The 16,518-nt window shown below is 58.0% G+C and overlaps 1 protein-coding gene, 1 long non-coding RNA gene and 1 pseudogene across 6 annotated transcripts; 1 reads left to right on the forward strand and 2 right to left on the reverse strand.

The window, feature by feature from the left end:
• Positions 1-28: 28 nt before the first annotated feature.
• SLC9A3R2 (SLC9A3 regulator 2) lies at positions 29-10,886 on the reverse strand. 5 transcript variants are annotated; one of them, XM_016136574.2, is made up of 7 exons: positions 10,524-10,886; positions 7,861-8,061; positions 2,523-2,702; positions 2,093-2,246; positions 1,972-2,015; positions 1,368-1,430; positions 29-1,164 (listed from the first exon to the last, which is right to left on the reverse strand). In XM_016136574.2, the coding sequence occupies exons 1-7, from the start codon at positions 10,734-10,736 to the stop codon at positions 1,006-1,008; spliced, it is 1,014 nt and encodes a 337-aa protein (XP_015992060.1). In that variant the 5' UTR covers positions 10,737-10,886; the 3' UTR covers positions 29-1,005. The 5 variants fall into 5 exon arrangements, with proteins under 5 accessions (XP_015992060.1, XP_015992059.1, XP_015992061.1 ...); XM_016136573.2 differs by having other exon boundaries at positions 1,365-1,430; XM_016136575.2 differs by lacking the exon at positions 1,368-1,430.
• A 77-nt stretch (positions 10,887-10,963) lies between these two features.
• On the forward strand, positions 10,964-14,621 carry LOC118606806. The gene is made up of 2 exons (XR_004952636.1): positions 10,964-14,071; positions 14,195-14,621. It is a non-coding gene; the product is annotated as an uncharacterized LOC118606806 (long non-coding RNA).
• Positions 14,622-14,748: 127 nt separating this feature from the next.
• LOC118607069 lies at positions 14,749-14,867 on the reverse strand (annotated as a pseudogene).
• Between the last annotated feature and the right edge of the window lie 1,651 nt (positions 14,868-16,518).

The following is a 16,518-nucleotide window of genomic DNA, read 5'->3' on the forward strand; positions in this document are numbered from 1 at the left end:
GCTCAGGAAGAACAGAGACAACCAAGGGTACAAGGAAGGCCTGTTTATTCCAAGGGCGCACATGCGCTATGGCTTACAGAGCAGACAACAATGTTGGTAGGGTTCAGGGCAGAGTTGGTGGAGTCTCCTAGGGGAGGGCTCCAGGCAGTGGCTGAGCCTAAAGCCTAGAGCCCCTCCTGGGAGAGGCTCTAGCACAGCCACCTTTCCCAGGCCTAGGGGCTGTGACACAGGAACAAAGGGCCTGTCCAGAGGCTGCCCTTTTCAGGGGCAGAGGGGCCTCCATCCTCTGGCCCCTTGAAGAGCCCAGGCTCTGCCCCCAGATCCCTGTTATGACAGGGACACAGGGAGCCTGACCTAAAGATCTCCCCCCAAATACCAGAGAGGGCAAAGATGTAGCTGAGGAGAAACTTCTACAGCCACATCTGGCCTCCCCAGCCTCGCCTGAAGCTCCCACAAACAGCCTGGGCCTTCCCCTCACTCTGTCCCAGGAAGTCCCTGAGACTCCCACTCAGGATGGCTGCTGCTGAGGGGGAGGGAGTGATGAGGAAATGGTTTGCCAAGAAAGGTTTGTTTTATTGCAATTATTTAGAGAGCGTGTCTTGGGGCGAGCGGGGGGGGGGGGGGCTCTGGTATTAAGTGGAAACATGTGTGGAACTAGAGCTCTTTTTGGAAAAAAAGCAAAACCACAAATTCCTTTAAGTCAGCAGGCCCAGGCAGAGCAGCAAAGGCCTGGCCCCTTGGGTCATGGCTGCCTCTCCCTCTCCCCTCTCTCTCATTGTCTCACATATCGAGGGCTCGCTCTCCCCAGTCTTGCTGCCACGGTCCCCTGGCACCCACCAGTAGGGGGCCAGGAAGTGGACTCACTGGGGCGTGGGTTGGTTCCTGGCTGGTGGTAGATGCACCCTCTCCGGTCCACTGAGGTTTGGGAAGCTCTAGGCCCGAGGCGCGAGGCCCAAGGTCCATGCGGGGAGAAGGCCCAGGTCCAGCAAACAGGCAGGGAGGGGCTCAGAAATTGCTGAAGATCTCACGCTTTCGGTTCCAGTCCATCTGTGGTGCCCGCTTGTTGACCCGGGTGGCTCTCGCCTTTTCCTTGGCCTCAGCTGCCGTGGGGCTCAGGTGGAGGCCACTCTCCTGAAAGGGGTCTCGCTTCCAGGTGCTGCCATCCTGAGGGTGGGCAGGTGGCCAGAGTGAACCCTGAACCCTGACTCTTCCCAGGGAGCTCACACCAGAGACCACTTGGTGGGGCTGGGGCAACAAGCCCAGGAGGGCTTCTTGGAGTCAGCGGCCCCACTGCCCAGGTTGACAGCTCCACAAACACCCACCCCAAAGGCCTTTGGTCCCCCAATGTGTGGGTAGACACTCGCTACCTCATTGTCCTTGTCTAAGCCAGGCAGATCTCTTCGGGATGAATACGCTGAGCCACCATTGAGCTGGGAAACCAAGGGCAAGGTGTAGCTTCAGAAGCCCCGCCCAGGAGCCGCTGGTGTGCACACATATACACACTCACCCACTGCAGCTGCATTTATTCCTCCATTTGGCAGTGAGCACCAAGCCTCTACTACACTCTAGGACCAGCCCAGGCAGGATGGTGACAGCAGTGAACCAGCAGGTAGCCCGGCCCTGGCCAGCTCACTATAGGGAGCAGTTTTAATGCAGGAGTCACCCGCATGAGCGTCACCTGGAGCACAGCTAGGGCCTGAGGAAAACTCCAGATAACCAGACAGTATTGGCCACAGGGAAGAGCAAGGGCAGCAGCCCTGAGGTTGGAGGTGCCTGCCTGTCCTGTGAGGCTGGGGTATGGCTGACCAATGATAGAATCCATAGGGGACATTAAAGCTGGGGGTGATGGGACCAGATTGGGTGTTCCAACTTCAAATATATAAAGATAGAGATCTGACAGGTCTGGGGACCCCCAGAGGTGCCCCTGCGGTCTCCTGGGCCAACCCTGTCAACTTCCACCCACATGCTCACCTGGGTAGGGCTGGTCCCGTTGGTGACTGGTGACGGCAGTGGACCTGTAGGGACAGTGTGTTAATGGCTGCCCAGCACCCATGCTTCACCCCACCCCCAGACTCCCAGGGCAGCAGCCCACCTTCCACATGCTCCTCGGTGGGTGTTACCCGCAGCCGCTTGAAGTACTCATCCGTTTCAGGGTCCACCACAAGCAGCCGGGCTTCATCCTCCCGCGCCTTAATGCTGGCGACGACCTCTGCATGGCGCAGCCCCTCCACATTCTGCCCATTCACCTGCCACCAGCGGCATAGGGTCAGCACTGCCCGAAGGCAGGCCCCCATCAGCCCCCAGAGCTGCCCAGCCAGGTGTGGCATCAAATATTAATCAGTGTTGTCACCAGCCACAGCAGCAAGAGGAATGCCAGCTCAGGTTCCCAGGATCTCCCCTCCTCCCAGGGAGGATCTGGGGCCCAGACACACACCAGTGACACAGGCACAGACATGCAGATGGGGACATGGGCACAGACACACACCGGGCACCCAGCACCCTGAAGCCTCAGTGACAAGTACCTCGATGAGTCGGTCCTGGGCTCGGAGGCCAGAGTGGGCAGCAGGTGAGCCCAGGTCCACAGAGCGGATGTATTGTCCTGGCCGGGACTTGTCACTGTGCAGGTTGAACCCATAGCCCTGGGGGCCCTTTCGTAGGTGGCAGAGCCTAGGGCGCAGCTCCCTTGGGGGCCCATTGACATCCTGCAAGCACAGGAGACTCAAGGCCAAACTCTATCCATCTCTGATCTCCCACCCCCAAGGCCTCCAGGCCCCAGTATGCAGCACAGCAGTGGAGATGCGAGGGTGGGCGCCCCGACCCCACACTGGGCATCAGCTCCAGCCCAGTGACAGAGACAAATGCTGTGTGCCCATGCCCTAGAGGCCCATTAGGCTACCTGTGACTGAGCTCCAGTTGTGACATCTTGGGTAAAGCCCCAGTTTACAAACTCAAAAATGACTTCTGATGGGGCCAGGGACCAGGGGCCTTACACGGGTGTTGAGAGAATCAATAGGCTCAAAGACAGTGCTGAGCTCAGGCTAGGGGTCCTAAGACAGACTAGGCATGGCGAGTTGCCACTCACTACAGTGTCCTGTCCCTGAATGGCTATCTCCATGGGCCTGCCTGCAAGTGCCCCCTCCCCCACTCCCCTCCCTGAGTGCGGGGCTGGCAGAAGCCAAGGCCTAAGCAGTTTTGTTTTCTCTCCCACAGGACCGGTGGCAGTGCTGCAGTGTTTGCTTTCACATTCCAGAGCAAGCTGGAGCTGCCCCCACCCCCTCCTCCACTCTGAACTCAGAGACAAGTGATCCTGGGGCTGGGGCAGGAGCCCAGTGAGGACCGGGGGTGGGGTCTGCCCTCCCACCCATCCTGTTGGAACAGGGAGACCTATGGTGCCCTTAGGGTACCCCGTCCACACCCCAGAGTCCTGTTTTGCTTTACCTCTGGCATCCTGCAGTAGGGCTCTGGGCCGGGGAGCTGTGCAGGCAGGGGCCAGGCCCCAGGACCCCCACCCAGCTGGGGCCTGGGGTAGTGGCCACAGTGCTGAGTGGCCAGCGGCTGCTGGTGCTCAATTAAACATGGCGGTGGCCAGAGTGGGCAGGCAGGCTGCAGCTCAGGTTTCGAGTGTGCGTGCAGGTGAGAGTGTGGCGGCTAGGGGTGCTCACCGGGCCCCTCCCTTACTCTCCACTTCCCTACTAGTGGCTGAGGGACCCTAGGCCAGTCTGGGCTGGGCGCGGCACTAAATGGAGGGCCTCTTGCCTCTCAGGAAAGGTCTCCAGATGTCCTTAGGCAGCTAGCTGTCCCCCTGCAGCCCAGGTCACCCTTTGGACCACTCCAGCCTCCGGGCCTGAAAGCTTCTTCCAAGCCCAGAGCTGACTTTGAATGCTCTGGCCTGCCAATTGATGGCCACCTAGCTGTAGGACCAAACATGTCTTTCCTCACAGAGTGGGTTCCTTGCCCCAGGCTCTGGGCCTTCCTATTTATCAGGTATACCCTCTCTTCCTGTCCAGCCTGTACCCCTCTTCTGGGGCCCCTTTCCTGACCCCCAAAGCCTTCCCAGACACCACCCTGGGAACTCCCACTGCAGGCCACCATCTGGCCCCATAATCCCAGGAACTCCAGGGATAGAGCTGCTTCTCCTTGGTTGCCTGGGGGCTCAGCTGGGCAACGTGGTCTGAACTGGAAGCATGGGGTGAAACCCCTAAATTCTCCAGAGACCCACGGTACAGACATGTGCCCTCTCTAAGCACATACACCTGGAAGTACAGGTTGGTGGCTCTGAAGAGGGTCCATACCTCCCCAGAGGTTCCTCTCAGGTACAGGCTATCAGAACACAGGCCCTTGAGACTGGCCAGGGTGGAGCAGAGCCTGGGCCAGGACTGTACACAGAAGCTGGAAGTGTGACATAACCAAACCTGGTATGTGGACATGGGCCAAGGTGGCAGAGGCACATCCCATGGTCAAAGCACCCAAACATCCAAACCTACTCTTGCAAACAAACTACATGGACGCACACAGTGATGCACATATGCGAAAGGACAGCCCCATAGCATGGAACCCTGTGGCCTCTTCTCACGCCTTCCACAGTGACCTCCAGGGCGGGGTCTCTCAAGGCCCCCAAAGGGAAGAGGATTTGAAAGGGTATCCGGGGCCATGAGTCCAGGCTGAAGTCACATCCGGGTTCGTGACCATACTGCTCATCCTGCTTCAACCAAGCATAGCTGCCTCTCACCACATAAGCTGTGGATTTCTCCTCACATCTAGCCTACATCTCACTCCTCACGACTGACCAGTGTCCTCGGAGCACCAAGCCTGGCACTAGACCCTCAAGCTGAGGGGCTGCAATGCAGTGACCTGGCTGAGAGAGCAGCAGCAGTGTGTCTGGAGGGGGCGCAGGCGGACCAGTGCATTGCTCACATTCCTAGCTCGCTGCACTGGCTCAGAACACTTCCTGCAGCTTCCAAGCCAGACCCTCAGGCTCCCACGGTTCCCAGCAGGGCCGCCCCAGAGCTGTACAAGCCCTGGTCTCCCAGCCCTGCCTGTAACCAGACAAACAGGCTGGCATGAAAATACCCTGGGAGCCAGGCTGTGCGCCCCCCCTCGCCCCTGCCCCAGATAGTGACTCACCAGCCCCGGCAGAGAAAGGCCCCATTGTCGCTCAGGGTCCGGCAGGCTCACACCAGGGTCTTCTGAGTCCCCTTTCCTGACCCTGGGGGACCCAGGCTAAGCTGGCTGCTGGGATCCTCACTGCCCACCCTGCACCAACCCCACCTAACCTGCACAAGCCCCTGGGATGGGCTCCGTGGAGGGGCTCCTGGGGCCCAGGCAGGTGGTGTGGCACTCCCCGAGCGGGCCATGGAGGCTGGACAGAAGTGGCAGACAGCAAGCATCCAGCTGGAGTGGTATGAGCTCTCCAACCGGCCCAGGCTGCTACCCCATTTATCTACCTCCCACTGCTGCCTGGGCTCCCCACGGATGGGTGGGGACACGGGGATTGAGTCACCTTGGGGAGCAGGGTGGTGGCTGGGTCCCCCTCCCCTGCACAGGCTCCAGCCTGGTGCTCCCCCACCAGCTAGGTTTCCGTCCCAAGAAGGGAAGGAAGGAAGCTGCTGGGAGGCCCTGCCCTGCTCCCAGGACCCAGGGCTGGGGAGACAGAGACACAAGGGAGGAGACCCTGGCCCTAGAACAGAAGATGGTCCTGCTGCAGCTCACAGGAAGGAGGAGCCAAGAAGCCCCCAAAGCTCTTTTGTAGGCACTGGGTCCTATGCCAAGCAGTCACCTCCTGCAAGACTTTGTCACCTCACTTTCATCCCCAGAACCAGAGGGGACGGGTCACAGTCTGGGTGTGAGGGGAAGGAGGGCCCAGGGTCTATTACTGCCCCCGTGGCTTGGCACCGCTAGTTGCTTTTGCTGTTTGGGGGCTGTCCCTAATCGTCACTATCAGGATCAGCTGCACTGCAGCTGCAGCCACCCCGAGCCCAGTCTGGCCCAGGGCTGAGTCACCACTGACAAGGCCCCAACAGCCCCCAAATGGAGGCGCTACCCACATCGGTATCCTCCCTTTCCCCACCTCTTCCCCTCCCACCCCTGGGACAAGAGGAAACTAAGGCTGAGAGGGTGTAAGTGGCCTGCATGGCCCTGACTCCACCTCAGTCCTTACCTCCCACAGGCACAGGGTGTGGGCCCTTCATCATGCAAACCACTCACATCCCGCCTCACTATCTACTGTCCCCTTAGAGCACAGCCCAGCATGGAAGCATTGCCCCCCACGTTCTCTGACAGTCCATGGTAGACAGAAGGTAAGCCTTGTTCTTGGAGGTCAGCCAGACCCAGCACCTCCTTCTAAGGCTCTGAGCTCAGCCAACTAAAGGGTGGGTCTCTGGTTGGGAGGAATAGGGAGACCCTGTTCCCTGGGCCTCCCCTGACCTTCTGGGGGTCTCTGTCCCCAGGCCAGCCCCCACTACTTCCAGTTGGGCCCCACTCTGTTCCTCTAAAAATATGCCCAGAGGAAGCCCCCTCCCAGGGCTTCCTGCAGCCCCAGAGCCTGAAATAGCGGAGGGGGAAGGTCCCACCCAAGGACAAGGTGCCTTGGCCACTCCACCCTGAAGATAAGGCCCAAGGGCGGGTTTTTCCACAGGAAGGTGAACTTAGCCATTTATGTTTAAATCAATAGACAAACGCCTGAGAGGAGGGGCTCTTCCTGGGGGGTGATGATATGCCTAGGAAAGAGTGAGGCATGGAGGGGCCGGCCAACCCATCATCCCTGAAATCACAAATATGACCCTAACGCCCCCCTACTCCAGCCTTCTGTGGCCCTAGGGCAAAGTGCGAACTCCAGGGCTTGGCACCATGGCACTGAGACCCCGGAGGTTCTCTGCCCTTGAGCCAGAGAGAACAAAAAATTGCAGGCCTGTGCCTTAGCTGACTCCCCCTCTGGAATGCCGTCTCCCCCAGGACAGGGCCTGTGGGGTTCAGGTCACAGGCATGAGACAAAGCAGACGTCAGGGTCCCCAGCACACCCAGAAACTTCAGATTTCACATCTCCACTGGACCTAGGTCAGTGGTTCTCACAGTTGAGATCTGGGGAACCCCTAAGCTTGAATCCCACAAAGGAATTTGTTTTTCTTTATTAAAAAAAAAGGCAGGGGTGGGGTGGGGAGAAGACGTGAGAGAGAATAACATGGGGCTTTCGGGAGAGAAGAATGAGGCAGTCTCAGGCTCTTCCGCCTGGCCTCCAAGTGCTGCCCAGGTAGGGCCACCCCCCAGGCCCAGCTACCTAGAAGGAAATGAAACCTGTGCCCCCATTCTCTACCAGCTCTTCTGGCCTGGGGGAGAAGGCAAAAAGAGATGTCCGCCACCCATATAACCTGCACAGTGAGCACCCAACTTAGAAAGTCCCCTTGGGTGCCCCCAACCATGCACTGCCCGCAGAGGGCCAGCCCCCTACCCCACAACACCCTCACAGCACAAGCGGGCTCCTCAGACAGACACAGGAACAGAGAGACAGAGAGACCCCCACACAGGCACAGAGCTGGGCACACTCAGTCCAGATTCCTCAGCCCCTAGGTGGGAAAGAGGGGCTTGTCAGAGTGACCTTTCCTAGATCAGGTGGCTCGGATGAGGACCCTGGGAGAGGGACAGAGACAGGAGCCAGAGACTAGACAGCCCTGATCTCACCCAGCTTGGAACAGACTGAGAGCAGAAAGAGGGTAGTCAACCAGAGGCAGAAAAGGGCCCCAAGATGTAGATGAGACTGAAAGAGAGTCTTCTGGAGGTGAGCAGAAACAGAAACTGCCATCAAGAAGTCAAGATGGTGTTTCTGGGAGAGGCCAGGGTGGTCCCTGTGGGTAGAGCCCGCCATACCTTCTGGCCAGCCTCAGAGTTGAGGCTGCCTGAATGTATCCAGTCCCGCTTTGGCTCCCAGGGGTCATGCACGGGTGGAAGCCCTCGCTGGGCCATTTCCTCGGTGCAGGTCAGCTGCCGCCGGCGCAGCTCCTCGTCCGTCTCCTTGTCCACCACCAGCAGCTGAGTCTGCCCTTCCACAGCCTTGATCCTCTGCACCACCTGGGACAGGCAGGTGGTGGTGGGTAAGCAGCCAGCTCTCTGGGCAGCACATGGATAGTGGCACCACCCAAGCCTGGCAGGGCTCATGGGTAGGCGGCTGGCCTAACAGGGGTGGGCAGCTGTACCGAGAGGCCTGCGAGCTCCACCCCCCACCCCCGGGCTCTAGCAGCTCACTCCTTCCTCTCCCAGGGCTCCTGACACTAGGGCCCAGGCTGCATGGGCCACAGAGGGATCCCAAGGGCCTCAGCTCAGGATCTTCAACAGGAGGGACCAGGAAGGTAGGTGAGGCAGCCTGTGTGGAAGTGACAATGATGGTACACAGCTGAGTTTCGGGTTTTCGGTGTGCTAGTATGTGCATGGTTGCATGTGTGCCCATCCTCTATTTTAGGGTCTGTCTCTCAGTCTGGGTTTGAGAGAGGCGTCTCCCTGGGTGTCATCCTGGGTGTGTCTGTGCCCTTTTCTGTCCTCAGTGGTGGAGCATGTAATTCTATACCCCTGCCTTTAAGCCCTCCATTCAATACAGAGCATGAGCATAGACCCATTCCTACTGGGCCGGCAGAGGGTGTAAGTCCTGGGTCCTTGTGGCAAGGCACCTACTCGGGTACCACACATGACCTGATAAACAGGATTCAGAGCCAGCAGGTGGAAGTAGGGAGGGGCAGGTCCAACTGTGGGACAAGTGTGGCATGTGGCCATCTGTGTGTCTATGCAGGTGCCTGTGAAGTATCTAGAGCATGTGGGTGGCCATGGGTCATGCATGCCAGTTTATGCCTTATGGGAAGAAGGAGAAGTACCCACTGGGAATTTGGGAAGGAAGGGTAACACCCCCACCCCCGAGAGGAGGGCAGATGGGGTTGCTCACCACCAGCTGTTTGGCAAAAGTTGTCAACAGAGAGGAGGATCTGAACGAGGCCCATCTTCCCCCAGCCCTCCTCTGTCCCTCCTCTCCTGGTGACTCTGAGAGCCACAGCAGGACCCCAGCAACTTGCTGCTTCCTGACTGTGGAACCGAAACAAGTCACCCAACATCTCTAAGCATCACTTTTTTTATCCGTAAGATGGGAGCTATAACTGCATGCCCTTTTTTTTTAGGCAATGGAAGGGTTCCACAGGGTCTTGTATGTGAAGTTCTTAGACTACCATCCAGAGGCCTGGGATAAAGGGGCAAGGTTGGCAATGACTGTTAAACAGAGGCCAGGCACCAGCTCTGCCAGGCTTCCCTGTGGCCTGTCAAGCCAAGCCCTCTGGCCCTGACCCTCTCCCTCCTTCAGCAAATAGCCTTATCAGGTTGACATTCTGGGTGGGAGACAGGACAGCAGACAGAGAGACAAACAAGAACCCAGCAGTAGAGCAGGAGCTCAGCTCCCAACCCAGTCAAGGACCAGTATACTAATCTCTAGGGCCCACGGTTGGCCACACAAACAGGTCATGGATGCAAAGGTACTTGAGGGACACAAAAGACCCTAAGCAGAAGGAGTGGAAGGAGGCCGGATCCAACCCAGGTAAGTCCCTGGCCAGTGGGAGATGGACACCCCCAGGGGTCAGAACCTGCAGAGAGGAGACCCTCCCCTCCCTCTGGCCTTCATCTCCAGCTGCAGGAAGCAGGGGGCTGCAGCTGGTGATCCCTTCAAGGGCCAGGCAGCCTCCAAAGAAAGGAATGTGCTGCCACCAGCAGTGACTCCCACCAGGACCCAGACACTATCAGCCAGCCAAGGCATACAAACACTACACTGACGACAGCACACAGCCAGGCAGGTAGACACACACAGGCCTGCATACACACACGCACGCAGAGCGCAACTCACACACACATCTAGATGTGTAGACCTGTATATTTTCACACACACAACCCAGTTCACATACACACATCTAGGCATGAAGATCTGTCCACACACGCAAACCCAGGGTGCAGACTGGTATATTCACATACACAGTCCCGCACACACACACACTCACTGATGCAGGCACAGACAGATGTGTGTGCACATGGGTGACCTCTCAGAGGGAACTGCACATTCACACAAGCCCAGTTTTGTACGCATGCAGAAAGCATCATCAAGGGTCTTCCCTTGCACCGACGGATACGTCCCCAAGGTGTCCGCATCTCCAATACTTGGTACATTGAGGCCAGAACAAGCCTGAAGAGCAAGAGCCAAGTTGAGGAGCCGCAGTGCGGGCTCCTCCCTGCCAGGATCCCCCCCTCCGTGGTGCACGACAGAGCTTCCTGGCGGGGGTGTGGGGAGTGCTAGGAAGGAGGCCGGCGGCCGCTGCCTCCGTGGCTACTACGTCTACCACCTCCAGGAGGGGAACACGCAGGCCCTGGGAAGAACCCCTCCTGGCCCCGAGCAGGGAGCTAAGGCCTGGGCGCAGGCAACGCCGGGCTGAGTGGTCGTTGGCGCTATTCCGCGAGCGCGGGGTAGGGACGCGCTCCCCGCCGGGCCGGGACCGGGCGCATGCACCCACCTGGTGGTGCGTCTCGCCCTCCACGTTGACGCCGTTGACTTCGACCAGACGGTCTCCCGCGCGCAGCGCGGCTGCCTCGGCCGGGGAGCCGGGCTCCACGCGCCGGATGAACTGCCCGCGGCGGCCCTTCTCGCCGTGCAGGTGGAAGCCGTAGCCTTGCTCGCCGCGCACCAGGCAGCACAGGCGCGGCCGCAGCGACTCTGATGCGGCCATGGCGCCAGCTGCCCACCGGCCGGCCACGAGCTGGCCACGGCGCTGAGGGCCGCCGCCGGCAGGCAGGAGCGCGGGGCAGCACGGCCGCGGCGGTGCTTGGGACGCGGTGGTGGCGGCGGCTGCGGTGGGGACTCGGCTGCGGCCTCGGCGGCTAACGCTCGGTTCCCTTCGCCTCGGCTCCGGCTGGAACTCGGGCTGCGGCACCGCCCCCGCGCCGCCCCTTCCCCGCCCCCTCCGCGCTCTGCTGCCCCCGCCTTGGGTTCAAGCCTTTCTGGCCATGCCCCTGTCCCTGCGCTCTGTCAGCCCCGGGGATCCTGGAGGAGGCTGCAGGGAAAGGGATACCCTGAATCACCGGGACACACTCCCTCTCACCACTCTCCTTGGCGCCAGCGCCTTTGCCTCCAATTCCAGGAACATTTATTGAACACCTACAGCATGCGGGGCACAGCACAGAGACACACTCTTAAGGTTGAGGGAGGGGTGAACAAAGGGTTCTAGGACCAATGGATCCCCACAGAAGGGACAGAGGGTAACAACAAGTGCCACAGCTCTTCCCATCCTCCTCGGGAAGCTGCACCACCACCACCGCTGTCCACGCATCTATATCCTTCCTGCACCCATGGCTACCCTGGCCCAGTGCAGAATCCCAGGATGGTCCAGGAGGCAAAAAGAGGGATTTGAAAGTGACATGGCAGCAACCTCTCCATGTATCCCGGAGGCCAGTGATTGGAGGACTCCCTGGCTCTCTCCAGGAGTGTTTGTACCAACCTGAGACATGTATATCCCTTAAACACTCCCCTCCTCATCCCCTCCCTGTGCCAAGACCCTCACTCATGACCCCGCTCATTCCAGCCCTGGTCAGTGACTGAAAAGGTGGGGGAAGGAAATGTTTGTTTGGGATGAGAGGGTCTTTTCTACCTCCTCCTGACCTGGGATGAAATGTGTTAAGTACTTTGGCCTCTGAGCTCTGGCCTGTGGTCAGCACTCACAGGAGTTGTTTCCATGAGCAAGAACCTTTGTATCTCCCCTCCTCTGCCCAGAGTCCTCCCCTCCATCCATCTTTCCCCCTTCCCTAGCCTCTACCTCCTCCCAGTATGAGTGCCGCCTTCCCCCAGCTGGACACTGACCACAATGAAGAATCATTTATGCTTTGTCAGTGCCTCCAAGTACATTTAACCTGGAACGACCCTAGGGGGCTCAGGCCATTTTACAGATTATAAGACTGAGGTTTGGTGAGGAAAGAGACCCAGTCCAGGTTCCCCAGCTCCTCTTGTGCTAGGGCTGTGAGAATCTTAAGTCCACACTCTTCACACCCTCAGATACAGAAGACAACTAGTTGCAGGCATCCCCTCAGTCTGCCCCTCCCCAACCTGCCCAGCCCCTCTTCCTCCCCCGTACATACCTGGTCCTTGGGGGTCAAGTATAGCCAGCCCAGACAGTTCCCCATGAGGAAAGAAGCAGACTCAGCTCAGGCCCAGTCCTTGCTGCTTCGGGCTCCCAGCCCCCACCCAAGCACAAGGCCCGCCTATGGGCAACCTCCTGGGCCGCAGCCCCTTGGGTGTCCACACCCCAACGGCTGCCCTTAAAAGCCACTTAGGACGAAACTGCATGCCTGCTCCCCCACCTCCACCTCTGAGTTCCTGGCTGATGCTGCAGTAGGCTCCCATCTGGCTAGCCATCTCTATCTGTCTGTTTGCTTGTCCAGAGACAGCCTGTCTGACCTGTGGCTGGCCTCCCTGGACCTAGGTTGGTGCTGCTGCCCCCAGGAGGCTATGAGGATGGGCACAGGCAGGCAGGTTCACCACATACCATCCCAAGGGGTTATCCCATAGTAACCAAAATCACCCAGGACCTGCCAGACTGTAGCTTTGGGGACACACCAGAGTTTAGGGAGGTGGCTGGATGGGAGACCATCAGAGAAAGTAGGGTCCCCTGGCCCTAGGGGTTTGAGGATCTTCTCCCTCATCCCTAGAACAGCTGTTCTTGGTCAGCCTTGGGCCCTTTCACCTTCCACATTCCAGGACTAGGCCTGTGAGGGAAGAAGGAAGCGGAAGGGAACAAAACACACAGCTGGAAGGAGGGGTAACAGGGCATGTGGTCACAGCCAGCGGCCAGGAACAAACACTGCATCCCAGAATAACAAAGGAGACCCCAAAGGCAGGAAAGGACCAAGGAAGGTAACAGAGTAATGAAATGGGTGGGTAACAAAGGAAGTGGGTAAAAAAAGAACTGGGTAACAGCAAGAAAACAAAGGCCCAGGGAAGAACTGCAGGTAAAAATTCCGAAGGGGGAGCAGGAATAAACGAGAAGAAGCAGGGTCAGCGTGGAGGGCCTGAATAACAGCCATGGGGAAGGGAAACCAGCAGCTCTCCTGGGCAAACTCTCTCTTGTCACTTCCTTCAGACTCCAGCCTGGGAAGCTGTGATGGAGGTGATGGAGGTGAAAGACACAGAGAAAGAGGCAAAGGCAGAGGCTCAGGAGTGTGGACTGAAAGGTGTACAGGGCTGTGAGCTGTTTGGGGTCGCTGGGGAAGGGATAAGGGAGGTATGAGGTGAGACCTGCAGTAGATGGAAGGAAGTCAGATGAGAGGTAGCCTGGGTGATACCCACACCCTACCTCCTCATCCCATTCCTGCCACCTATCTGTGTAGGCCTTGCGACAGAAGGGGAGGAGACCTTTTGGAGCCCCCTTTCCCTGGCCTGTTGGAGGGTCCTCCTGGGGTAAGCAGGGGGCTTTTCTCTTGAGCTTTGAGGCCAGTTGCCAGCTCCAACACCCCCAGCGAAGAGCAGAGCCTGGGCCTGGGCGGGGATTTGGGGTGTGGCGGTGGGCAGAGGCCCGGTCACAGTTGGAGGAAGGCCATTGGTCTGACGCCCGGTGACGGCCCAGAGCTTCCCCGGCTAGCACCGCCTCCCTTAAAGGCATTAATGGCTTCGCGGGATGACCAGGCCTTGCTTAGGGCCTCCTCCCTCAGACACCAGGTCTCTTCCTAGTCCGAAACTATAGCAAGAGGGACTAGAGCGACGGGAAGAGACGAGAACGAGACCCTAAGAACAAAGGGAGAGACGAAGAGAACCGAGAGGACCAAAGGGGAAAGAGGCGAATGAAACCTGACGAGAACGCCCCAGAGGCGCTGCCCAGTTTTCCGGCTCTGGCCCCTGCCATGAGGCCCCCCAACCCTTCCTAATGCCGGAGGCTCTGACCGGGGCCGTAGCACAGCAGCGCAGCCGCGCAGCGCCGCTTGCCGGCTTTGGCTGGGATTACATCGTCCAAGGGGCTGCCCCGGTCCCCGCCCCTCTGGCTCTGACTCTGTCCAGTCCTGCCAGATGGGGATTGGGGTAAGATCGGCGTTCTAGGGCTGCTTGCACTACTGGGGCACAAGGGGGAATAGAGGTGATAGGCAGAGAAGCCGAAGCTCTGCCGAGCTCCTAATCAGCTATGCTCTCTCACCTTGGATTTAGCACCAACCTTTTCAGACTGGATACCTTCAGGTGACATGAATTCTGGCCCCTCTCCAAGTGTTCCGGCTTTCGTGACCAAATATTTGCAGACAACTTGGCGGCGAGCACTGGGGAAACATCTCTGAAATCCATGGAAACAAGGATTTGTCTACCTTAGCAAGGGGAGGCCCAGGGTTGGGGCAGCCCCAAAGGAGCGGCATTTAACCAGCCCTTGGAGCCCTAAAGTCTCTCAGGGTGGACCACAGAGTTGTTCTGGAATACAGAGTGTCATCAGGCTGTCTGGTGAGGGGAGGGAGCAACGAGAATGGAGGGCAGGTCCAGCCCTATGGCCTAGAACCAAAACACAAGTTTCATCCCACCAACGGTGGGAAGCCCTTTAGTGTGTATGTACTGTGGAATCTAAAGTCAAGACACCATGTTTGTTGTTGTTGTTTGTTGTTGTTTTAATTTTTTAAAAAAAATATTTGTTTATTTATTTATGTTTAGGCGAGGCAACCCTTGGTTGACCTCACACATTGCAAGGACCTTGTCAGTTTATAATCACTTATTTTTTAAGACTACTGCACCTGGTTTTCCTAGGTGGTCTCCCGTCCAAGTACTAACCAGGCCCAACCCTGCTTAGCTTCCAAGATCAGACAGGATTGGGTTTGTTCAGAGTGGCATGGCTGTAGACTAGGACACTATGTTTTGAAAAGCCAAATTTGAGGACGAGCAGGGGCAAGAGTGGGCTCAGAGGGGAGAATGAGTTGACTGGAGGGGTCTGAGACCACCCCTGCCCCCAGTGCAGATCCTGGGGAAGAAAATCGGGTAGAATCAGAGTAAGTAAATTTAGGATAAAACTGGGAGAGTGGAGTGAGAAGGGATTGCCAGTGAGGAGAGATGAGGACTTCCAGAGGCCAAGGGGAGAGTGAGGGGGTTTTGTTCCATATGGACATTCAAAGCTAGCTGGCTAGACAGACACTGGACCTCTCTTCCAGTCTATGCTGGATGTCCCAAGGGAAGACCTTGCCCCATGGCCAAGGGAGGACTCCAAGGGCAGACAGCATCAGAGCACAGTGCTTAGGCTCTTCAAGGTTCAGGACAGTTGTGAGAGTCGCAGCCTACACTGAAAAAGTTTGAAGAGGGAGCAGGAAGGTGGAAAGACCCAGACACTTGTGAGGGGACAGCTGGAAGGGAGCCCAGAGAGAGGGAGGTCTTTCCTATTCAAGATAGCAGAGCACATTACATGGGGGACTGGAATCACTAACTGGAAATACAGAGGGGGATAAGAGGTGGAAGGGTCCCTGAGGAGCTAAGGAGACTCAGGGGAAGGGGCTCTTTCTCCCTAGGGGGAGAGCATGGCCATGAAGAAGGAGGCAGGGGTTCCCATTTCTCCAGAAGCTTTCTGCTGAAGGAAGGGAGGGGTTCCTAGGAGATTCAGGTTTGAAATGAATACTGGGAGTTGGGAAAAATTTGGGGTGGGCTACCAGGTCTTGAGGTCTCACTCTCTTGGGGATGACAATCTCCTGAACCTGGCCAGGGGGCACTGTGCGAGGCTTCCTGGAGGCTCTGGTGGGGGATCCAGCTCAGTAGTGAGATATAAGCTTCTGCTTTCCTCCTGTACACTTTGGTGGATAGCAGCAGGACCCAGGTGCTGACTTAACTCCTCCCCCAGGTGAAGAACCGTTCTCTCTTGGGGGACCCTGAGACCTCGTCTGATGTCTCCACCTCCAAACAGGAGGGGCAGGCAGCATTGGCAGAGAAGGGGGAAGGGGGAAGTATCCTGCCTCTATCCCCACTTCTGCCCCGCTTGAACATACAAATTATGGTGGAGGTGAGGTGGGGGTGAGATTCTACTGGGCAGGGAGAGGGAGGGCTCCTGACATTTACCAGGGTGCGGCACAGCTGTTTGCGCCCCAAAGCTAGATGGTGAAGTACACATTGAGGATGAAAAGGATTGCATGTGAGGCGTAGGAACCAGGCGAATTTTATTGACCAGGTGCCCCAGCCTAGCCTGAACTGCGTGTCCTGGAGGCCAAAGTGACTAAAGATCAGGTGCAGGACTCCGTGGGTAGGGGCTGCGTTCAGAAAGAGTCGAGAGAACTACGGCTGAGCCAGAAACTTTCCAAAAGCTCTAGAAAAAAAGTAGGATCGTGGGGAGAAGGCTGTGCACCCTCCACTATCCACTCACCCCCAGGCTGGAAGGGAACAACGTGCTCGAAGAAAGCCCTTTTCTCCGCAGAGCGAGGTGCGTACAGATCCGAGGGGGCTTGGTGGGCACGCGGACGGGCTTTCCAGGCTCAGATCTCCGGAGCCCCCCGATCCAGCTGCCATCCCAGCCACAC

Source organism: Rousettus aegyptiacus, unplaced genomic scaffold, assembly GCF_014176215.1.
Source record: "Rousettus aegyptiacus isolate mRouAeg1 unplaced genomic scaffold, mRouAeg1.p scaffold_m13_p_8, whole genome shotgun sequence".
Classification (NCBI taxonomy): Eukaryota; Metazoa; Chordata; class Mammalia; order Chiroptera; family Pteropodidae; genus Rousettus; species Rousettus aegyptiacus.